Raw genomic sequence first — 25,350 nt, forward strand, 5'->3', positions numbered from 1 at the left:
GAAGTGGGTATTTCAAAGAAGGTGGATCTGGGGTGAATTAACGGAGGTAAAAGAGATCAAAGTTTTGGATGGTACAAGATAAGAGATGGTGGTGAACAGCTGTTTTAAAGACCTGGAGGGAGGAGTGGGATTGAAGAGAGTGTGGGAGTTTGTTCCAGAGGCGGGAGTAAAGGGGCTTGAAGGAGTGAAAGTGAACAGAGAGTCTTGATTTTGGCAATTTCACAAGAAGAGGGATGCTGGCAGATCTTGTGCGACCTGTAGGAATATTTGGGGGACAGAGCACAGATGGAGCTGGGGGAGCAAGGCCGGATAGGAGTCAGTAGAAGTTAGAACGACCACCTACCTGCCTGCGGTGAGGGAGTGAAAGGTCCTCGGAGATAGCTTCATCGCGGGAGATTCCAATGATTCTGAAAGCTTTGCTTTCAACAGCGTGAGGACGAGCTAGGTGTCAGGCAGGAGCACCAGCCCAGAGGGGAGAAGAGTATTCCATTGAGCTGTGGATGAAAGCCTTGAATGTGGTGAGAAGCTCAGGTGTGCCAAGGAAGGACTTCGCACGACGGAGGATGCCCAGTCGGCGACTGGATTTGGAGGCCAGCTTGGAAATGTGGTTTTCCCAGGAAAGATCATGACAGATAGTGAGACCCAAAAGCTTGAGTGACAGAACTTCTTGGAGAGGATTGTTGAGAAAGTAGATGGGAGGGTTGTCCAGTCGGTCTTTTAGGAGAGACATAGTGAGAGTGTGAGATTTGTCAGCATTGAAAGTCATGTTCCACTTGTTTGGCCAGTCTGTGATTTTGTCCAGGTCTGCAGAGAGTGAGGAGGCTGCAGACTGCCGATCTGAGGGGTGAGGGATGGAGCGGCAGAGGGTGGAGTCATCAGCAAAGAGATAGAGCGGATTTTCAAGAGAGTCAGAGAGATCATTGATGAAGACCATAAAAAGCACGGGGCCCAGAACACTGCCTTGGGGAACTCCAGGCTGAACAGGAAGGGGAGATGAGAGAAACCCATTCAGGGCCACACGTTGACGATGACCAGAGAGGAAGTCCACAAGCCACGCGTGGAGATTTCCATGGATACCATAGGAGGAGAGTTCGGTGAGCAGAGCGGGGTGCCAGACCATATCGAAGGCACGTGATATGTCAAGGGAAACAGCCCTAATTTCCTGTTTGATATTGAGGACCTCCATCCATAGTTGATACAGCCGAAGCAGCATGTCCAGAGTAGATTGACCTGGTCTGAATCCAAATTGATGATCAGCGATCAAGCCATTGGAGAAGAGGAAGGATTTGATATCCGAAGCAATGATGGATTCCATGACTTTGCTAATAATTGGGAGCAGGCTGATTGGTCTGTAGTTGCTAGGATCTGTTTTTGCACATTTTTTGTGTAAAGCGGTAATGTTGGCTGATTTCCAAGCTGATGGCAGATTACCCTGAGCAAAAGAGGGGGTGAAGAGAACAGAGAGAGGGTGTCAAAGAGCGGCAGAAAAGGATTTTAGGACCCATGGGCTGATGCCGTCTGGTCCAGTTGCAGAATCAGAGTCGAGGATTGACAGAAACTTCTCCTCCATGTCAGGAGAGAAGGACACAAATTCCAGGAGCAGTTGGGTACGAATGAGTGTGGTGGGTTCAGAGAGGGACGGGTTTGGGACACAACATTTTGAGGCAAACACAGAGTTGAGGCATTCAGCTTTTTCACGTGAGGAGTCAGCTGTTTAACCGTTTGTGGTAAGGGAGGGAATGGAAGGGGAACAAACACCAGAAACAGATTTGACCAGACGCCACCAGGATTTGGAAGAGGGAGCAGGTTTGAGAGTTCAGTCTTGAGAGTAGAGAGATACTGTTTCCTGGCTCTCCTGAGTGTAGACACACACTTGTTCCGGGCATTGTGAAAGGAAATGAGATTTGCTTCCGTTGGATTTGCCTTCCAGGAGGCGAAGGGAAGTTGTTTCAGGGCAACTGCCTCACCACAGGATTCCGTGTATCATGGACGGGAGGAAAGATTATGACAACTGAAGACGAGATGGGATAAATCTGTGCATGGGAGAGAGAGAGAGAGGAGTTTACTTTGGAAGAACTCCCAGGATGAGTTGATGTCAGAGGCAGTAGAGATAGGGGACCAGTGCAGATGATTGATGGCTGCTTGAAGACCGTGCCAGTTGGCCTGAATGAAATTCCAGACTCGTCGATGCTGAGGAGGCTCTCTGAGAATGGCCAGAGAGATGTCCACTTCAACAAGCATATGGTCAGATGAACCCATTGGAGCAGAAGAAGAGCAGCAGACACTTGCAGGGAAGTTTGTCATAACCAAGTCTAGAAGAGAAGATGCTCCGTTGACTGAGATCCGGGTCAGGAAATTGACAGATTGTGCCAGTCCCAATGAGTCGCAGAAGTCCTTTCCTGAGGTGCCATGGTTTGTTAGAGAGATACCCACACCCATACATATATCTAGTAAGTTTGTCCATTTGTTACTTGGCAAAATAAAAATAAAAATTTGCATGTATGTTGATCACTCTGGTTTGTGTGTGTGTTTCTTTGTGTGTTTGTCTGTCCGCTCACTTACACTTGCCTATAGGACACAATTTTAAACTGATCCTCACGAAACTTCACCAAATGGTAGAGTTAGTTGCCCGACAAAATCCTATATATTTTGAGGTAAAAAGGTCAAAATAGGCCAAAGGTCAACCACTTTTTTTCAAATTTCTAAAATCCTCAATTTTAATCCGATTGACTTGAAATTTGAATACGATTTACATATCGGCTCACTGAATTCAACCACAAACTATTTTTGAGATCAGCGTTGGCCAAAAGGTCAACATAGGCCAAAGGTCAATCACTTATTTTCAAATTTCTAAAATCCTCAATTTTCATCCGATTGACTTGGAATTTGAATAGGATTTTCCTATCGGCTCACTGAATTCAACCACAAACTATTTTTGAGATCAGCGTTGGCCAAAAGGTCAACATAGGCCAAAGGTCAATCACTTATTTTCAAATTTCTAAAATCCTCAATTTTAATCCGATTGACTTGAAATTTGAATAGGATTTTCCTATCGGCTCACTGAATTCAACCACAAACTATTTTTGAGATCAGCGTTGGCCAAAAGGTCAACATAGGCCAAAGGTCAATCACTTATTTTCAAATTTCTAAAATCCTCAATTTTCATCCGATTGACTTGGAATTTGAATAGGATTTTCCTATTGGCTCACTGAATTCAAACACCAACTTATTTTGAGGTCAATATGGGTCACAAGGTCAACGTAAGCCAAAGGTCAACCACTTTTTTGAAATTTCTAAAATCCTCAATTTTCATCCGATTTACTTGAAATTTGAAAAGGATTGTCATATCAGCCAACTGAATTCAACCACAAACTATTTTTGAGATCAGCATAGGCCAAAAGGTCAACATAGGCCTAAGGTCAACCACTATTCTCAAAAATTCTAAAATCCTCAATTTTCATCCGATTAACTTAAACTTTGAAGACGATTTGCATATCACATAACTGAATTCAACAACTAATTATTTTTGAGGTCAAAAGGATGCTCTACTGAGTGCCATTCTATTTTGTTCTGATTTGCCAAGTGTCACTCTATGAGTTTGTTTGTGAATAAGATAACTCAAAAAGTTATGGACGGATTCGGACGAAATTGGGCAGAGATGTGGCGTATGTGACAAGAACGAAATTATTAGATTTTGGTGAAGATCCGGATTTGGCTACTAGAATTTTCTAAGTGATTTTTCACCATTGAGAGATAGGGCCAAAAACGATACATAGCAGGATTTCTCAAAATGTTATGGACGGATTTGGACGAAACTTGGTGGACAGGTTGTGTGTGTGACAAAGAAGAATCGATTCAATGTTGGTGAAGATCTGAATATGGATTCGGATATGAGAATTATTTAAGTGATTCTTCACCATTGAGTGATATGGCCAACCAGGTGGAGGTTTGCTCTCTTCTGAGTGCCATTCTAGTTTCTCATGTACTCCGCTCTCAACCCACTTAAAATAAAAACTGTCACACATTTCAAAAGTCATCAAACTAGATTGATAAATTTTGTGCCATCATGTTAATCACTTCCTTCTTTTTTTTTCTTGTGTTTAGCTTGAGTGTGAACTTACCATCAATCTGATCCTGTGTGAATTCAATCTGTAAAGACATTGATACGGTGTTCAATTAGAATCAAAATAAGTTCAACAAAACGCTTAAAAAAACTGTTTAACTGCATACTTTGTGGTGAATAAAAAACATACGACCTTCAAGGGTATGTGTTACAAAATAGGTCTGCATGTACAGTGAGTGTGTTGTTTCGTATAACATTGTGATGCATTTTTCCAGTGCAGTAATCAGAAAAATGTGTTGCATTCAAATTCATGTTCATAAAAACTTAGAGAGTTTAAACATGGCGGGAGGTTTTGCCACGTTCTGTGATAACAACCTGATTGAGTGTCTCTGAGAAGTATGTAGTACTGTCCACAAAATATCACTTGAATACGTGATACCCAGAGAGAGTCAGCTTGGAGGGGCTTCAAAAAAATCATACCAATAGTAACACTGTCAAAGCAACAACACCATGTTATTTTTCATTATTAAAGGTTAAATTAATCAATAAGAATATATATATATAATTTTATATATATATATATATATATATATATATATATATATATTTATATATATATATATATATATATAATTTATATATATATATTGTTGCGGATCTCAAACGTCGGCCTTCCCCTTATCAAGGGGGGGTTAATCCCCTTGTCTTTTATCTGGCCGACGCGATCCTGGGGGTTATAACGTCCTTCCCAGGCAGCGTTAGGTAGGGTTTTTAGGACTAGGGATTCGCTATTACCTAAGTACTAACGCTGACCGGAAATGATGAAATAACTCCCGCCCGAATCACGGATATTGATGGAATATGCCCAGGGGATAGCAATCCGCGATCTGAGCTGTTAACAGGTACTAACCCGACTATAGCGGTTGGGATCGTGCCACGCTTACCCAATTGAGAAAAGACTAGGACGGTCGAATTAGGAAGAAACCAGGAAGAACAAGGTAATTTATTAACAATTTGTACAAGCAGAGGAAAAGAAGGAAAGAATGTACAATGAAGAGGAAGAAAAAGGACACAGGGCAGCCTTATACAGTCTCATTCTATTTTCCTGGACACGGGCCCTTTCGCTCTCAGACTCGGTCTCAGATTCAGACTCACGCGGGGATGACGAAGGTAGGGTGGAAGGTCCAGCGATGGTGTCCACAGCGTGTCCCGGTCCTCGACCCGTACCAGCAGACGATGGTGGACGGCAGGCAGCTCTCCGCGTAGCGTAAGCGCGAGCGGACAATTATATCAGGGAAATGGTAAGCTGGGCTATCGGCGACTTTGTGGCTCTTGGCCGCGTATGTAATAGGAATACGGGCGTTTGGATGTTTGTGCACCCCAAGCCCATGCCAAATTCTCAACCGGTGATCCCCGATAAACCCTTCACAATGGCGCATGCCTCCAACAAATGTCCTTCAACGCCAATCGTACAAGTTATTTCGCACAACGTGCTCGCCCCCTCAAGTCCTTCTGATAACTGCCGTGGAACTCAACTCGTAATCTGGTCTGAATGATTGCAGCTGTGTCCCTCCTCATAACTCAGCGCAAGTTCAGGTCAAGCGCCTCTCTCTCTCCGCTCATAACTGAGGTGGGGGCATCGCGCAAGGGGTTATATTACCACGCCCAGCGAACCCTATCCAATGTCCAGCCACACCCTGTCAGGCGATGTCACCTCAGCCCTGATTGGCTGGTGTGGGCTTACCGGCTCCGCCTTGATGGCTGCTTGACGTCCACCCTTGCGCTCCGCCCCCTTTTTGGGCCTTACCTCGTGGCTTTTGGGCTGGTTTGAGCAGAAGCCCAGCGAGGTTGCAAAGGCTGCTGGCAGCCTAAAGGGCGAGGGCAATTACAGACTGGCTAGCACTTAATGGCGTCGATGGAAGGGAGGCTGCAAAATGGACGAGGGGCCTACTCTTATTTGTTCTACACAACGCAGATGCAACTATTGGGAATGGCCTTATCTAAACACATACTATGAAATAACTAACGTCCTAAGGTGACCTATGTGTTGCTTGTGGCCTATCTATGGGGTGCAACCTTTAACCTTTAATGATGTTACCTGTGCTAGATTCTCAAAACTGCAACACTGCACCCCTCCTTTCGCCAGGCTCGTCCCGAGCCGAATCACATAGCAGTGAGGATGGCCGGCTTCCGATACCTGGGTCAGGACTACTCTTTTACATTAGTGTGACACTTAGGTGTAGTTTCCCTTTACTTTTAACCTACTATCCTGAGTGCGACAGTTTTAACACTAGATATGTCCCACCTGCGGCATTGTGTACTATCTAACTGACTCATGCCCACAATTAACCGAATTACGGAATTATCCTCAAACTACACATAAAGCCGGTGGGGAGCATGTTATTTACAAGACACTAATTAATTATTTACAACTACAACCCAGGACCTGTCTTTTGTGGGAAAAGAGAAGCAATTTTGAAAGGAGGAAATACCATTGCAACGCACTGCACCAATGCACCATACACCCATATGCACACAAATAATAAAAAATGCACAAAAAGCACCATCACCAAAAATGCACAAAAACATTCCAAAATAATAATGATGACTTGTGCTTTGCTTGACTGCTGGGCCGATGTATCTTGGCTGCATCATCTTCTTCGGTGTGCCATCGTAAAACTCGATGTCTTCCTGTCCGGGCACACCAAAGATTAATTAATAAAAAGGGCACAAACTGCGTCCGCTTTTTATTTTGGCCAGCAGGGCCAGCGTAGGTGGTCCAACTGCTTGGCATGTGCGCCACTTAAAAACAGTGGTCCGCAAGCAAGATGCTGCTGGCAGCAATGGTCTGCTCCAGCAAAGGTGCCAGGCCACAGAACGTGTGGTCCATATGGTGTATCAGTGCAGGCAGCAGGCAGCAGGGAGCAGGGTGCAGCGCAGAGTGCGGCCGCACGGCTCAGGACACCTGCACACTCCCCTCGACAAAAGACCATGGGTCCATGAGTGGGGAGGAAGACAAAGGAGAGGTTAGCAGGGTCAAGGGTGCAAGGGTACACACAATACAAGGCAATGCAATATGAGGGGCGCGGGAGAGCGAGCTGAGAAAGCTCGTCCCTATTCGTACATCACCCCCCATGTCAATCTACCTACCATTGCCCTTCCCCGTATTTACACAATTTACAAACTCGTCTCTACTGTCTCGTCTCCCATATCTCCCCTAAACCAAATTAGTTTCCAATCCCTCCCAAGAAGGAAGGGATGGAATAAACAATGTCTCACCCACGTCAAGATGCGTCTTTCATTCCAAAATAGTTCACAAAACCTGGTGTGGAGTCCTGTCACCTCGGTGAGTGGATGCGGATGGTGCGAAGAGATTTTCCTCCTAACTATCCTTATAATTGACATTAACTCTCTTTACACTACCCGGAGTCTTGCCCTGCCAATCTGTTGGCCTCTTTACACTATATGGTTCTAAAAACCAATTCCCATTGACCATACTGTGGTGCCTCCCAATTTGGGGTCTCTCCCCCAATTTTTCTAATCTGTGCCCTCGCACAATTTCGGGGCTGGGTCGTGTAGCTCTACCAGCAGGTCTACCTACCTGCACACCTCTGCCACTAACGTCACCACCCAAGCTTGCCTAGCTCCTCACACTACCCTAACCTGGGGAAGGCCCTCCTGGCGCTCTCGCCCCGTGAATGCCCCCTCTGGCATTGGGCTACCCGGGTCCTCTCCTCGGATCCTCGGGCCCCACTGAACTCTAACTCTGAACACTACCTGGCTCCCAGAGCCAACCTGCGGCCTCATCTGGCCGACAGACTACCAGTGGTGGAGTGCCCCAATAACCATACTCACTAACAGGCTCACACGCCTAGCCATTCCACTAACTTATGCACCCCTCCAAGCACTTCATTGCTACTACACGCACCACAGATGTCAATATCCAACAAATTTACCTACTCCCTCTACCTAACTTTAAACTACCCTCCCCAGGTATTTGTGAAGGGGTCCATCTTCCCCCACCCACTCTTTCGCACCATGCACTCCACACCACTCTTTCCACACACCATTACTCCACACCATTCATTCACTTGCACCCCATGCAAGTCAATGCACTCATCGCCACTACACACATCCTCAATACTCTACTCATACACTTCCACACACACACACACACACACACACATCATTCACGAGCATTGCCTCATTTGCTCACCAGCACCACCAAGACTCTCATTCACAATTCCTCATTTGCACCTTAAGCGCATCCTCATACTCACACACACAGCATCATCTAACTATGTACTCCCTTCTAATACTGGTGCTTTCCCTGTCATCCCTTTACACGAAGCACATCCCCCGTCATTATCATCCACCTAATCTCTCTACGCCCCCACTACATGTTCAATGTCTCTACTTAAATCTTGGTCTCCTATGGTCATCTTTCTAGATCCCTATCATTATCCTAGCCCGCCCTGGCTAGTTTACACTGCCAAACCCCATAATCTACTGCTCCTCTGCCCCAATGTGAGGTGAATGGTACAGCTACCATTCGCCATCACTACTGCCATTAGTCCACTAACTACAAGCCTCTCGTGCAGGAATGCATTTTCACAGCTCGGCTTCGAAAAGCCGAGCAATGTATGCGGATGGTCAGTCTCCTGTTGATTGGGTCCGTCCGGCATTTTCGATTCTGGGGAGGAGGCATACTCGGACCAAGGTTCCAGGCGCCATCCCGGCACGGAGCCTTTCGGTCTCCGGCCCGGTGGCCCAACCTCCCCCGGTCGGAACACCGCGCCCGCCATGGGGCGAAGGTCCGACCTGGCCTACCTCCCCTGGAATCGTGCCGATCACCTTGCCCGCGAAGGCGCGGCACCGACCAAACAGGGCGGAGCCCGGCACGAATCGTGCACGGCAATCCTTGCAAGATCGCCGCGTCAACGATCCCCACCGGGCCCCGCAGCACACGAAGCGCACCACGCCCCGAGAGCTCGCGTCAGCTATCCATCAGCCTAACCACTGCCCCGGTCTGCGTCAATGCTCGAGTCGCATTCTAAAATCCATATGCGACCCTTTCTACACTTACAAAACCCGGCGCTCCAGCACCACCCATACATCCCACACATTTCGTCACCGCACTCTCTCGTGCACACCACCCAAGCGCACTCACACACTCCGTTAGACACCTCTCTCGCGCACATCCTGGCGCACTCATTCCACTCGCGCACTCCGTTACATCCTCTGTAACAACCATGGGTGTGCACTCCTGCATACACCCACTCAGCGCGCACCTACCCATGGGTGTGCAATCTCCAGCTGCACACCCAATCACGCGCTCTGGTGTGCACTCCCGCACACTCTCTACAACCATTGCACACTCTTGGTCACACTCACTCTCACTTTCACACTCTGTTGTGTACTCACCCTCACTTTCACACTCTGTATCACACTCGCGCTCCGGCACCGTTCACACACGCGTGCCATTCGCTCTCACACAGAGCACCACGGACCTCCCACAAGCGCCCGAGTGATGCCGGGATCCCAAGCGCGCCAAAAATCCTTTCGCACCAAACCTTTTCGCGCCTTGTACAGCCCTGCTCACCTTTGGGATTCTTCTCTCCTGCACCAACTGCAAACTTCCATTGGGGTTAACAAGTACGGCCTCATGATGCGAACACAGACTTTGCACAATTTCCATCTTTTCCTCCGATTTGATTTCTGCTTCTGCCATCTCCTTAACCCCGATTGCAACTATTTCTTTTATTTCAATTTATTTTTCCTCGACGACCGCCGGCGCTAATAAAATAAAATTTTCGAATTAGGCGGTCGTAGGCTTTTCCATACCCCGTGTCACGATTTCTATACCGGTCCACATAACTGTGCTTTGCTCAGCCTCGCTTTCCCCACATTCCTCAAGCCGCGCTACCCCGTCGCATACTAATGTACCTTTCTCGCTTGACCTGCGGTCAATGTCCTCCCCAAACTTTTGTATGCGGTCACCTATTCTGTTTCCAAATTTATTTAGCCTGTCTCCCAATCTCCCAATTTGATTTCCCAATTCATTTCTCAATTCCCCAATTTGGTTTCCCAAGCCTTTCGTCTCGTCCTTTTGGGTGTCTAATTTGCCATTTATCTTTTTCAATCCATTCATGAGCTGCGCCATGAAGGCTTGCATGTCGACCACCCCCATTTGAGCAGCGGGTGCGGCCCTCGTCGCCATGTGTGAGGCGCCGCCATTTTGTTCACCTGCAACCCCTACTGCTGCACCCTCTTCAATTTCCTCTTCCATTTCTTCCAATTGTCCCAATTCTTCCCGGGGGTCCTGGGTTGACTCTAATTCCTCCTCATCTACCCCCACCGGCATCCGACCGCCTTGGCTATCCATGGCACGATTCAAATTTAGGTGTTAATTAAATAAATTTCGGCTGCTCGTAATTTGGAGTGCGTTGGGTGCACTTCGGGTCCAAATCCCACTCCCAGACACCAATTGCGGTTCTCATACGTCGGCCTTCCCCTTATCAAGGGGGGGGGGTTAATCACCTTGTCTTTTATCTGGCCGACGCGATCCTGGGGGTTATAACATCCTTCCCGGGCAGCGTTAGGTAGGGTTTTTAGGACTAGGGATTCGCTATTGCCTAATTACTAACGCTGACCAGAAACGAGGAAATAACTCCTGCCCGAATCACAGATATTGATGGAATATGCCGAGCGGATAGCAATCCGCGATCCGAGCTGTTAACAGGTACTGACCCGATTATGCCGGTTGGGATCATGCCATGCTTACCCAATGGAGAAAAGACTAAGACGGTCGAATTAGGAAGAAACCAGGAAGAACAAGGTAATTTATGAATAATTTGTCCAAGAAGAGGAAAAGAAGGAAGGAATGTACAATGAAGAGGAAGAAAAAGGACACAGGGCAGCCTTATACAGTCTTATTCTATTCCCTGGACATGGGCCCATTCGCTCTCAGACTTGGTCTCAGACTCAGACTCACGCGGGGATGACGAAGGGAGGGTGGAAGGTCCAGCGATGGCGTCCACAGCACGTCCCGGTCCTCGACCTGTACCAGCAGACGATGGTGGACGGCAGGCAGCTCTACGCGTAGCGTAGGCGTGAGCGGACAATTATATCGGGGAAATGGTAAGCTGGACTATCGGCGACTTCGTGGCTCTTGGCCGCGTATGTAATAGGAATACGGGCGTTTGGATGTTTGCGCACCGCAAGCCCAAGCCGAATTCTCAACCGGCGATCCCCGATAAACCCTTCACAATGGCGCGTGCCTCCAACAAATGTCCTTCAACGCCAATCGTACAAGTTATTTCGCACAACGCGCTAGCCCCCTCAAGTCCTTCTGATAACTGCCATGGAACTCAACTCATAACTCTGGTCTCAATGATTGCAGCTGCATCCCTCCTCATAACTCAGCGCATGTTCCGGTCAAGCGCATCTCTCTTTCCCTGCTCATAACTGAGGTGGGGGCATCGCACAAGGGGTTATATTACCACGCCCAGCGAACCCTCTCCAATGTCCAGCCACACCCTGTCAGGCGATGTCACCTCAGCCCTGATTGGCTGGTGTGGGCTTACCGGCTCCGCCTTGATGGCTGATTGATGTGGCCGCACCTCCACCCTTGTGCTCTGCCCCCTTTTCGGGCCTTACCTCATGGCTTTTGGGCTGGTTTGAGCGGAAGCCCAGCGAGGTTGCGAAGGCTGCTGGCAGCCTAAAGGGCGAGGGCGATTACCGACTGGCTAGCGCTTAATGGCATCGATGGAAGGGAGGCTGCAAAATGGACGAGGGGCCTACTCATATTTGTTCTACACAACGCAGATGCAACTATTGGGAATGGCCTTATCTAAACACATACTATGAAATAACTAACGTCCTAAGGTGACCTACGTGTTGCTTGTGGCCTATCTATGGGGTGCAACCTTTAACCTTTAATGATGTTACCTGTGCTGGGTTCTCAAAACCGCAACAATATATATATATATATATATATATATATATATATATATATATATATATATATATATAATTATATATATATATATATATATATATAATTATATATATATATATATATATATATATATATATATATATATATATATATATATAGATATATATATATATATATATATATATATATATATATATATATATATATATATATATATAGCTCAGTTGACTTTTTGCTCCACCAAATAACAGCGAAACAGAGTTGAGTAAAAGGTGAAACTTCTACAGATGCTGTGATAAATAACTACCTCTGTTGGTTTGAATGTTTGAAAGAGAATAGACATCTGGATCAATTTTTGAATTAAATTTAAATCCAGATTTATTTTATATATATATCCAGACTTGGCATTTAATATGGAATATAATTTTTTTCTTGACTTAGGTTTACTTTCTTAACTCAGCATATCAATCTGGTGAGTTTCTTTTACACTTTTGTGATTTATTTGTTAAAAGAACCATGTCACTGATTGTCTGTTGCAGTAAGAAGTCAACAGCAGGATTATATCACAGGTGGAATGGCAAAATGTACGGACAGGTGCATTTGATGATTGGCTTCACAGTCGGGTATACAAGGGTTGTTGCGTTCTGTATTAGTGGAAAACAACTGCTGCACATCTCCAAAAGTTATGGCTGCTTCCTCTGGAGATGGTCCGTCAACTCGACAATGCTGTTTGTCATGGAGTGGTGGCTTTACGAAATTACGGCATGAAACAGCGTGCTATTGCTCGGCAGTATGGCATCACTCAAGGTCAGGTGTCAAAGATCCTGAAACGAAATGCTTAGGGGGGTGTCCCTACTCCAATACCGAGGCCAGGACGTCCCCGCAGAACCCCAAGGAGGGATGATCGCCAGCTGCACCGGTTAGTCCGCAATGGCCGTATCAAGTCAGCTAATCGGCTTAGGGCTGAGTGGCAGCAACTGACAAATGTGCCTGTATCCAGAAGGCTATTCAACCAACGACTGGTTCAAGCAGGCTATCGCGCCAGGCGTCCCCTGAGAAAGCCATGCCTGACCAGACAACACCGCCAGCGCCGATTGCAGTGGGCCAGAGAGCACCGTCAATGGCAGCCAGGACACTGGAATCACGTGATCTTCAGTGACGAGTCTAGATTTCTGGTCTATCGTCAAGATGACCGCGTCCGAGTGCGCAGACAAGTGCATGAAGCCTACAACAAAGATTGTATCATGCCAAGAGTCCAAGCTGGAGGTGGTGGGGAGACCGTTTGGGCTGCTTTTCATGCAGGGGGCAAAACTGACCTGGTTGTTCTGAATGGAAACCTGAACCAGTTCAAGCACAGGGCCATTCTGGAAGAAACATTGCTTCCATTTGCTCGTGCAGCCTTTCGAGGAAACTTTGTCTTCCAAGATGACAATGCACGGCCTCATCGTGCTCGCATGATCCAACACTTTCTTGCTGACCGTGGTGTAGAGCATATGGAGTGGCCTGCCATGTCCCCGGATATGAATCCGATGGAGAACTTGTGGGCAGAATTAACGCGTCAAATCGACCACTTGGACCAGCAGCCGACTTCTGTGTGTGAATTGCAGCAGACTATTGTCACTGCATGGCAAGCAATTCCTGTCCAAACCTTGGCAAATCTCGTGAACAGCATGCCTCAACGTGTACGTGCTCTCCTGAATGCTCGTGGGGGTTACACGAAGTACTGAACTGTAATTTTACTGTCCGTAATCCAAGTCGTAATTTAACATTTGTTTTTGTTAAAAAAATTTTTGGCTAATGTGCAAAATAAAGAGATACTTCTGGAAAACGTACAGAAGTTTAACACAGTGCTGTCCATGAATTGAGTTGGATATCAGTTTACATCACTTTCAAGGATCAATTTATTTGTTTCGAAATGTCAAATGTGGTTTTTGTTTCTTTTAAAGGTCACATAAACAAAATCTAGAATAATTTCAACATAATTCAAATGAACTTTTGGTTCTAAGACATCTTGAAAAGTAAGTTCACCCCCACAAAAAAATATTCCATATTAAATGCCAAGTCTGTATATATATATATATATATATATATATATATATATATATATATATATATATATATATATATATATATATATATATATATATATATATATTTGTATACTGAATCGAGGCTCGTGAAAGAGCTAACATTTATTTCACAAACAAATCAACCAGACAAACAAAATATATAAAAAGAGGGAGCGGAAGAAGTGGGAGAAGTATAAAACACAAGGACACCAAGGACTTCCAAGACAGAAGTTGGTTATAATATACGACAGAATACAGTTCTTCAGGGGAAAGATTAAACATTTTTAACAACGTGATCACGAACAACATGGTCGAAGAACGAATGAACAAATAAGAAAAATGAATAAACGGATTAGAGCAGAGAAGGAAAAAAAATTATTATTATTTTTTTCCCTGAGTTGAGATTTTAAACAAGGAAGTATGGGGTGAAAGACTGGAACGAAAAACAGGGAACGAAAGTAATTGCAGTGCAATCGATGAACTGCTGAGAGAAAAACAAGGCCCCAAGGTTGGACACGGAAACCTACTAGGCCTCAGAATACGCGACACGAATTAACCTACGATTTTGTTTGCAGGTACGAAAAATCAACACCGAGGATCTTACCAAAGACACACCACAAGTACACACACCAAAAGACAGATACAGCCACGACAAAAACACAACTGTGAAAAAATTACTTAACTTCGAAATCGTGAGCGCATGGACAGCCTCGAAAGAAACGTGACCTCCAATCTTATATATATATATATATATATATATATATATATATATATATATATATATATATATATATATATATATATACATACATATATATATATATATATATATATATATATATATATATATATATATATATATATATATATATATATATATATACAGTATATCAACGCGAGTTGCTGTGTGTGTGTGTCCGCGTTTTATTCAGAGATGGCTGAACGTATCTTCAAACTTTCAGAGGTACATCAGTGAGTGCCTGGGAGTGTTTTCGGCAAAAAAAAATTGGGGGGAAAAAAAAAAGTTCGTTTTTTTGGAGTTTAAAAAATTAAAATAAAATAAAATCGTTCGATAGTGCCGAAGCCTTTTTAAATGAATGACAGTTATATACAAGTACGCATTCGCATAAATAAATACAAAACAATTACCAGACATTTGAATGCAAATAAATCAAACAATTCCGGAAGTGTACGAATTTGGTAGTATGGCTTCTTCTTCTTCCTGATCGGCATCACACTTAACTCGGAAACGTGAGCCACATTCACTCAGAAACGTGAGCCACATTCACTCAGAAACGTGAGCCACTTCCCTTCATCTCCTGCCTCCCCCCTCCCCTCCCCACACTTCCCCCTCCCCTCCGCCTCCCCCTCCCACTCCCCTTTAAGATATAAATTCTCTGTAAAAGAGCTTCCACTTCTGAATGCTCCCCATTCTCCCTCTCCCTACCCTTCCCCCTCCCGTTCCCCCCCTCCCCACCCCTTTAAGATATAAATTCTTCGTAAAAGAGCTTCCACTTCTGACTGCTCCCCTTCCCCTCCCCTCCCCTCCCCTCCCCTTCCCCTCCCCCTCCCCCCCCCTATTCTCCCCTCCCCCCAATTCCCCTCCCCTCCCCTCCCCCGTTCCACTCCCCCGTTCCCCTCCCCTGCCCGGCAACGCCGGGTACTTCTGCTAATATATATATATACATATATATATATATTGTTACAGACGCGGCTTTTAGATGTTATATTGACCGAGCGGTGGTGTATTTAACCGCGTCCGAACAGTTACTCCCCGATTAAAACCCGATTCCACCCGACGTTGACCAGATCGCCCCACAGATATTCAATCGGGAAATCTCTAAAGCGACCGAAAGAGAGTGAAAAAGAAGAAGAAGAAGAATACGGAGGAAGAACAGATTTTATTATACACACACAAGCAATGGATGGAAGAAGCAGTAACACAGCGAATCGTTAACTTACACTATTCATTTTTACATAGCCCCAAGACAACGAGCAGGACAGGACGTTCACACTTACACAGGGGATAATGCGGGCAGGTAAGGCTTGAGATGGATTGCTTGAGAGGGAGGCAAGGTCGGGAGGCCGCAGTTCGCAATTCCTCGCGGTTTTGGCGGGAAACCCTCCGTCGTGTATCCACCGCGGTAGACGTCACGCGCTGGTTCGGCACACCTGCTCCTCTTCTTTGGGGTGGAGCCATCTCCCTCCTTTCAGCGCGTCTCTCCAAAGCTGGTTTCCTTGCCGAGTACCTCTCCTCTTTGGCTTGGAGCGTTTCGCATCTCACCGCTCCTTTTTCGTGCAGCCTCTTTGCTCATCTCCCAGGGTCATCTCTTAGAGCAGTCCCTTACAGCCGCTTTTATCACCTCGAGCGAAATCAAGCCGCCGACTCCGAGGGCATGCCTACCGGGTCACTCACCGCGGTGTTGATTGGCTGTTAGGGCTGGTTCACTCCTTCCCTCTTATGACGAGGTGGAGACACGCCTTTCTTCCCCAACCCTACCTCGTGGCCAATGGTGGTTTGAAGAAAACCGGCCAAAATGCGGAAGGCAATTGGAAGGGAGGTTTTGGGGAAATTGGAAGGGCCTACGCTTATTTTGTTTGATACAATGCAAAGTCAATCTAGTGGGAAAACACATATTTAGCCTACATGGAATAAGGAAATACACTATTTAAAAGATATATCGTGACCTGCGTGTAAGTTTCATGCAATTAACTAGGACGCCGACTGCGACCATTATTTACATTAACAGGGTGTTACCGTACTTTTGTAACGTTCACATTGTAACGTTTCCACATTCGTTACACGGCACCCTCCTTTCTTCAGGCCCGTCCTCGGGCCTATTAAACTTTAACTTAGTGTGACACGTAGGTATAATTCCCTCTACAATTAACCTGACCCTGAGTGTGACAATCTTAAAACACAAATAAGTATGTCCCCCTATTGCATTGCATCCTGTCTAACAGACTCAAGCCCACAGCTAACCGAATTACGGAATTATTCTCAAACTATACATTTACGGTGGGGAGCATTATTTACAATGACGTGATTTCTTATTTACAACGCAACCCAGGACTTATGTTTTTTTTTCTTTTTAGGGAACAAGAGAAAGAAATTCCTGTTGGGAGGGAGGAGACAGCACGCATTGCATCGATGCACCAATACCAATACCACCAAAGCACCCAAAAGCACCAAACACCACAAAGCACCACAAAGCACCATCCGGTGCGCAGTCACCATGATTCATAATAAACACAACAAAACAACTGGTGGTGGTCTCTTTCTCTGCTGGGCCGATGTTCTTCCCGACGTCTTCTGGCTTCATGCGGCCTAGTTGGAAATAATAAAAAGCACAACTTGTGTCCATTTTTATTTAGGGCCCCAGGGGCCAACTAAGGGTGGTCCACCTGTTTGGCATAGGTGCCACCTTACCGAGGTCCGCAAGCAAGATTCCCTGGCCACTATGGCCGGTCTCCAACAGAGGTGCCCTGCCCCAGAACCTGGGGTCCATCAAGTGGTACTTGGCCGCAGAACAGCGGTCCATACAGTGGTACATCAACGCAATGCATGCTGGTTCTGGGAATCTCGGGCGCACAATGGCCACCTCACGCACGCTCCCATCGGCACCCAATGGCGCACAGGTCATGTGGGAGACAAAAGAAAGACAATTGAGCGAGGGGTAAGGTCACAAGGGTACACGTCAATAAGGCAATGCAAGGTGAAATGCGTACGGAGGGCGAAGTGAGAAAGCTCGTCCCTACCGTACATCACCCCCCTGTCACCTACCCTATCCTTACCCCATATGTACAAAAATCTACCCATTTACAAATTCGTCACTACTGTCACGTCTTCCCCATATTTCCCCTATACCAAATTCGTCACCACAATCCCTCTACTTCAAAATTTGCCATTACCAATTCATCATCAATCCTCATAAGGAGGGAGAGATGGAATTACGCACAATGTCACACCCACGTCATGATGCGTCTCACAATCCAAACATTTGCATCATAAAAAATAATCAAAACATGGCATGGTGTGGAGTACCTGTCACCTCAGGTGAGTGGATGCAGATGGTGCGAGGAGATCCTTCATCCTAACTATCCTCTAAATGACTTTAACACACTTTACACTACCCGGGGTCTCTCCCTGCCAATCCATTGGCCAACTTACACTATGGTTTCTAAAAACCAATTCCCATTGACCAAACTGTGGTGCTTCTCAATTTGGGGTCTCACTCCCCCGATTCATCTCCCGGTGCCCTCGCACAATTTCTGGGCTGCGACGTCTAGCTCTCCCAACAGGTCTACCCACCTGCACACCTCCACCACTGTAGTTGCCACCCGAGCTTACCTAGCTCCTCACCCTAACCTAACTAACTGGGGACAGCCCCTCTCCTGGCTCTGTCACCCCATGATGCCCTCTGGCACTGGGCTACCCGGGTCCGTCCTCCGGATCCTCGGGCCCCATCCACAACAACTACTACCGGCTCCCAGAGCCCACCTGCGGCCTCACCTGGCCGACATCCTTACAGTGGTGGAGCGCCCAAACAACTACACACACTAACAGGCTACACGCCCAGCCATTTCCACAACACTAATGCACCCATCCAAATACCATTCTGCCACCCGCACCACAGATGCCAATATCCAACCACAATTTACCTGTACCCTCTACCTAACACTTACACTACCCGCCCCGGGTATCCGTGATGGGGGTCCACTCTTCCCCCATTCACACCTTCGCACCATCCACTCCACTCCACAATTTCCACCATTCTCACTCCACGACCATCCATTCCACTACTCCAGATATTCCACACTACCATTTATTCCACACAGCCACATACACCTGTTCTTCATTCACCTGTCGTTGCACACCTGTGCAATCATACCTGGTGCCACCTGCACCCTCCTTTCTTCCTGGACCATTTGGTCAACACAACACGCAATCACCACTACTCCCTCATACACTGCTCCACACACCTGTTCAGTTGCACACCTGTGCAATCACACCTGTTCCATTCTCACCTGTTCAATCCTCACACACACGGCATCATCTCAGCTAACTACTCCCCTCTGAAACTTGCGCTTCCCAGTCGTCCCTTTAAACTATTGCGCTCCCACGTCATTATAATCCACACTAATCTACCTGCGTCCCCACTACAGGTTTCAGTCACTAACTAAACTTAACGTTACCTAATGTCATCTTCGCTAGATCCCTACAATTATCCAAGCCCTCCCTGGCTCGGTTGTCATAGCCACCCCATAAACTATTGCGCATTTGCCCCCACCTGTGAGGGATGGTGGATTTGCCATCCCTCCACATCGGGGGTCTCTCACTATCAATTTTGTTCGTCCAGATTCCAACCAATTCAAAAATTTTCCATTTACTGCCAATTCTACTCACTTTTCTAAATTTCGTTTTAAATCACGATCACTATCACGATCACCATCATCACAGTCCGCTATATCCTAGCCTCGGTGCGTCATGACATCATTAAACTCGGCTTCGTAAAGCCGAGCAATGAATTCGGGTGGTTTGGTTGCCTGCAGGTTGAATCCGTCCGGCTTTCGGTTCAAGGGAGGTGGTTTGGTTGGACCGAGGCTCCACGCACCATCTCGGCGCGGCACCTTGCGGTCCCGGGCCCGATGGCTCAATCTCCCCCGGTCGGAACCCCGTCCCCACGAGGGGGCACCGTTCCGCCTCCTCCCACTCGCCCTTGAACCGGACCGGTCGCCTCGCCCGACAAAGCCCGGACTCGACCGTGCGGGGCGGGGCCAAGCCCGAATCGGCAACGACGCTTCGAAGAGAAGCGACGCAGCATCGACCCGCGCCGGGCCTCGCACCCAACAAAGCACCCCCCCTCGCACCGAGCGCTCGCATCGGCTATCCGTCGCCCTAACCGCTAACCTGGTTACCATCGATGCTTTACTTGCATGCTTACAGCATACGCTACCCCTTTCACCCTCACAAAACCTGGCGTTCCAACGCCGTCCGTACATTCCACCAACGCTCTCCCTGTTACACACCACACCTCTCGCGCACACTTTGGTCCACACCTCTCCTCCGTTACGTCCTCCGTAACACTCACCATGGGCGTGCACTCTTGCATCCACCCACTAACGCGCTCACATGGGCTCTCCCACACCCGCGCCATGACCAATTCAGGTGTGCTTTCTCGCACACGTTCCACCACCACCTTACTCTCCGTGTCACACTTCGTACACCCCGACGTGCATTCTCGCTCGCACTCGGTTTCACACTCGCGCTCCGATGTGCCCTCTCGCACCTGCGCCACCACCAACTCACTATTCGTGTCACACTCCGTACACCCCGACGTGCATTCTCGCTCGCACTCGGTTTCACACTCGCGCTCCGATGTGCCCTCTCGCACCTGCGCCATCACCAACTCACTATTCGTATCACACTCCGTACACCCCGACGTGCATTCTCGCTCGCACTCGGTTTCACACTCGCGCTCCGATGTGCCCTCTCGCACCTGCGCCACCACCAACTCACTATTCGTGTCACACTCCGTACACCCCGACGTGCATTCTCGCTCGCACTCGGTTTCACTCCCACACTTTATAACACACCCACTCGCCGACGCACACTTTTTTCTCCCACGCGTGCCATTTCTACTCACACGGGACCCTTCATCAACGCCCGGGTGCCATATCGATCCCAATCGCGCGACAATTCTTTTGTCGCCAAACATCCTCTTACAAAATCTCCCCGCACAATACACAACAGCACGACTCACCTGGGGGATCCTTTTCTCCACACGAACCTGCAAACTTCCATTCGGGTTAGGCACAGCATCGTGATGTGAGCAGGGACTTTGTACATAATCCATTTCTCCCTGCAATTCCCGGGCTACCTCCGTCATCTCTTCAATTTTAATTCCCGCTACTGCTTTTTCTTTATTAACCTCGGCAACCGTTGGCTTTAATAAAACACCCTCCTCTACCTCAGCGGTCGCCGGCTTTTCCAAACCCCGTGTCGCGATTTCTACCCCCGTCATTGTACCCGTGCTTTCCTCCGCTTCGCTCAACCAGCGCTTTTCGACCCGCGTTACCTCGTCGTGCACCCCTGGGACCCTTTCGCCCACCATGCGATCCATGGTCTCCCCACATTTTTGCATGCGGTCACCCATTCTGTTGGTTATTGCTTCAATTTGGTTTCCCAATCGCTTACTCTGAGCATCCATCCGGTTCCCCATTACCCCCATTTGGTTTCCCATTACCCCCAATTGCTCACTCCGAGCCCTCGCTTCGTCCCTCATTGACATTGCCCTCCTCATTCTGTTTTCCATTTCTTCATTATTCTTGTCCATATGGGCCTTCATTTGTATAAAAAAAAGGTTCAAATCCATCGGCGGCGCTACTACGGTAGCGGGCGCGGCAAAATTTGGTGCCGCTACGCCCACGTGCGCGAGGACGCCATTTGGTGCGCCTGATACCCCCTCAACCGCCTCCTCATTGCTCTCCTCCTCCCTTTCATCCACATACATTTCCCCGAGGTCCTGGGTCGATTCCACCCTGTCTATCTCTCCCATCGACATCCGATCGCCTTGATTGTCCATGGCGCGATCTCAAAATTCGGGTTTTGCTTTAAAACAACACAAATTTCCAGCAGCTCCAAATTTTGAGCGCGTTAAGCGTGCTTCGGGTCCGATTTCGGGTACGATTTCACTCCTCGACACCAATTGTTACTCTAATAGTACAATTGGTGTTCCAAAATTTGGGCCTAACAAATTTAGTCCCAGGTCCGAATCCAACTCCTGACAACCAAATGTTACAGTACTAACACAATTGGTGTCCAAAATTTGGGCTAAATAAATTTAGTCCCAGGTTCGAATCCAACTCCTGACAACCAAATGTTACAGACGCGGCTTTTAGATGTTATATTGACCGAGCGGTGGTGTATTTAACCGCGTCCGAACAGTTACTCCCCGATTAAAACCCGATTCCACCCGACGTTGACCAGATCGCCCCACAGATATTCAATCGGGAAATCTCTAAAGCGACCGAAAGAGTGAAAAAGAAGAAGAAGAAGAATACGGAGGAAGAACAGATTTTATTATACACACACAAGCAATGGATGGAAGAAGCAGTAACACAGCGAATCGTTAACTTACACTATTCATTTTTACTTAGCCCCAAGACAACGAGCAGGACAGGACGTTCACACTTACACGGGGGATAATGCGGGCAGGTAAGGCTTGAGATGGATTGCTTGAGAGGGAGGCAAGGTCGGGAGGCCGCAGTTCGCAATTCCTCGCGGTTTTGGCGGGAAACCCTCCGTCGTGTATCCACCGCGGTAGACGTCACGCGCTGGTTCGGCACACCTGCTCCTCTTCTTTGGGGTGGAGCCGTCTCCCTCCTTTCAGCGCGTCTCTCCAAAGCTGGTTTCCTTGCCGAGTACCTCTCCTCTTTGGCTTGGAGCGTTTCGCATCTCACCGCTCCTTTTTCGTGCAGCCTCTTTGCTCATCTCCCAGGGTCATCTCTTAAAGCAGTCCCTTACAGCCGCTTTTATCACCTCGAGCGAAATCAAGCCGCCGACTCCGAGGGCACGCCTACCGGGTCACTCACCGCGGTGTTGATTGGCTGTTAGGGCTGGTTCACTCCTTCCCTCTTATGACGAGGTGGAGACACGCCTTTCTTCCCCAACCCTACCTCGTGGCCAATGGTGGTTTGAAGAAAACCGGCCAAAATGCGGAAGGCAATTGGAAGGGAGGTTTTGGGGAAATTGGAAGGGCCTACGCTTATTTTGTTTGATACAATGCAAAGTCAATCTAGTGGGAAAACACATATTTAGCCTACATGGAATAAGGAAATACACTATTTAAAAGATATATCGTGACCTGCGTGTAAGTTTCATGCAATTAACTAGGACGCCGACTGCGACCATTATTTACATTAACAGGGTGTTACCGTACTTTTGTAACGTTCACATTGTAACGTTTCCACATTCGTTACAATATATATATATATATATATATATATATATATATATATATATATATATATATATATATATATATATATATATATATATACAGTATATGTATATATATGTATATATATATATATATATATATATATATATATATATATATATATATATATATATATATAATATATATATATATTGTTACGGATCTGGGACGACAGCGCTCCCCTTGCCAAGGGGGGTTAACCCCTTGTCCTTTATACTGGCCGTCGCCGATCCTGAGGATATGACGTCACGCCCGGTCAGCGCTGGGTAGGGTATTAGGCCTATCCATCCTATGACCTAAGTACCAGCGCCTTCCGGGACGCAAGGAAACACCCCCGCCCGTGCCGCAGTGTAATTAGATTGGTTGTGCCGAGCGAGCGAACTGCGGCGCGGACCGTTTAACAATGACTAACCCGATTGCGGAGCTTTGGCCGAAATCGCACTGCAGGAACTCAATTGGGAAATCACGAAAGCGATCGGATGTGAATGAAAACCAAAGTGAAGGAGGAACAGGTATTTATTGTTATTATTTACACAACCAAAGAAACCAAAGGAGAAGGAAAGAAACTAAAGTAATTTACAGAAGAAGAAGAAGACACAGTGCAATCCTTATAACAAGCTTACTTATACCCCAGACAACACAAAGGACAGACGACAGGCAGACTCACACGAATGGGGAATGAAGGCAGGAACGAATGGCTGGAAGGAGAGGAAGGTTCAGGTCCAGGCAGAACGGCAGGCTGGAGGCGAACGGCCACCGACTCCCCCGCAATCTGGTTCATGCAGCAGGTTTTGCGCGCCGCAGCGCCCAGGACTTCATGTTGCTGGGGCTGTTGAAACAGCGTCTCTCTCAGCAGAACCGCAAGCTCACCTCTCCGCAGAATCTCTCCACGTCCAAGCACCTCCCTCCACGTATCTCTTCGTGCATGCTCCTTTGCTCATCTCTCTCTTACGCATCTCCTGGTGGGGGCTGATGCAACGGGTTTTATAACCCCGCCCTCGAACCTGCTTGATGTTTCTTTCTCCGCCCTCTCAAGCCAAACCCACTCATTCTTGGTTGGTCGATCGGGGCTGGCTGACTCCTCCTCCTGATGACGATGGGCGGGCAACACCCTTCTTCTCCGAGTTGGAGCACATGTGGAATGGCGGCGAATGCAGTTGGTAATGCAGTTGGCAATGGAGGTTCTGGGGCCATCGAAAGGGGATCTATCTTATTTGATTTTGGTGCAACGTAAGATCAACTAGTGGAGACACAGCCTTAACTGATACACATAATAAAGAAATAACTATAGAGAGGTTCTATGGTTTTCTACATGCTTGTACATGGACTAGCTAAGGTGCACTTATTTCAATTAACAGCCAATTAAGGGGAAATGTACACAGGAAATTTACTACTAAATTTACAAAGTGAAGGTTCTAAAAACCGTAACACAGCACCTCACTCCTCACGGCACGACTCGGGCCGACAAAACTTTACTTACTGTGACACTCAGGTGTGGTAACCCTCTACTATTAATCTGACCCTGAGTGCGACCATTTTAAAACACAATAAATATGTCCCCCTGTTGCTTTGCACCCTACCTAACAGATTCACACCCACAGAATAACCGAATTACGGAATGGTTTTCAAACTACACATTTACGGTGGGGAGCATTATTTACAAGTGACGTCAATTGTATTTACACTGCAACCCAGGACCTGTTATTTTTCTTTTGGGAAACAAAAAGAAAATCCTGTGGGAGGGAGGATAGAGACAGCATGCACTGCATCGACGCACCAGCACTATTAAACACCAAAGCACCATAAAGCACCAATCAACACGAAAAGCACCAATCCAGTGCACAGTCATCACTGCACATCGGATTTTTATGTGAAAAAATAAAAAATATTTTTTCACATAAAACGGCTTTTTTGCGCGCAAAAAAATTATTTTGCTATTTTCGGAGAAAAAAAAATTTCGCCCTTTTTCGGGAAAAATTAAAAAAAATGCCCTTTTTGGTCGAAAATGTCTGGCAACACTAAAAAAAATTAGGGAATTTTTGGAAATTTTTAACTGCGATCGAAATTTTTAACTGCGATCGATCTCAAAAACAAAACGTTGCGTCCACTTGCGTGCGTTGCGTCCCCAGCGTGTACAGCAGTGAGGCGGTGTACTACAGTGAGAGAGTGTACACAAAGTGTGAACAAGTCTCCTATCAAGATGAGTGCTGCTCTTCGTGACAAGTGGCTGAAGGAATTCAACGCTGGCAGCGATGG

The 25,350-nt window shown here is 47.0% G+C and overlaps 1 protein-coding gene across 1 annotated transcript in view; it reads right to left on the reverse strand.

The window, feature by feature from the left end:
- Positions 1–25,350, reverse strand: part of LOC137431802 (myosin light polypeptide 6-like) — a 99,639-nt gene that overhangs the window by 58,362 nt on the left and 15,927 nt on the right. Inside the window, exon 2 of the mRNA XM_068123520.2 lies at positions 4,122–4,149. Coding sequence (XP_067979621.1) covers positions 4,122–4,149 — 28 coding nt within the window. The remainder of the gene's footprint in view (positions 1–4,121; positions 4,150–25,350) is intronic.

This window comes from Myxine glutinosa, chromosome 7 (assembly GCF_964187855.1).
Source record: "Myxine glutinosa chromosome 7, kmMyxGlut1.1, whole genome shotgun sequence".
NCBI lineage: Eukaryota > Metazoa > Chordata > Myxini > Myxiniformes > Myxinidae > Myxine > Myxine glutinosa.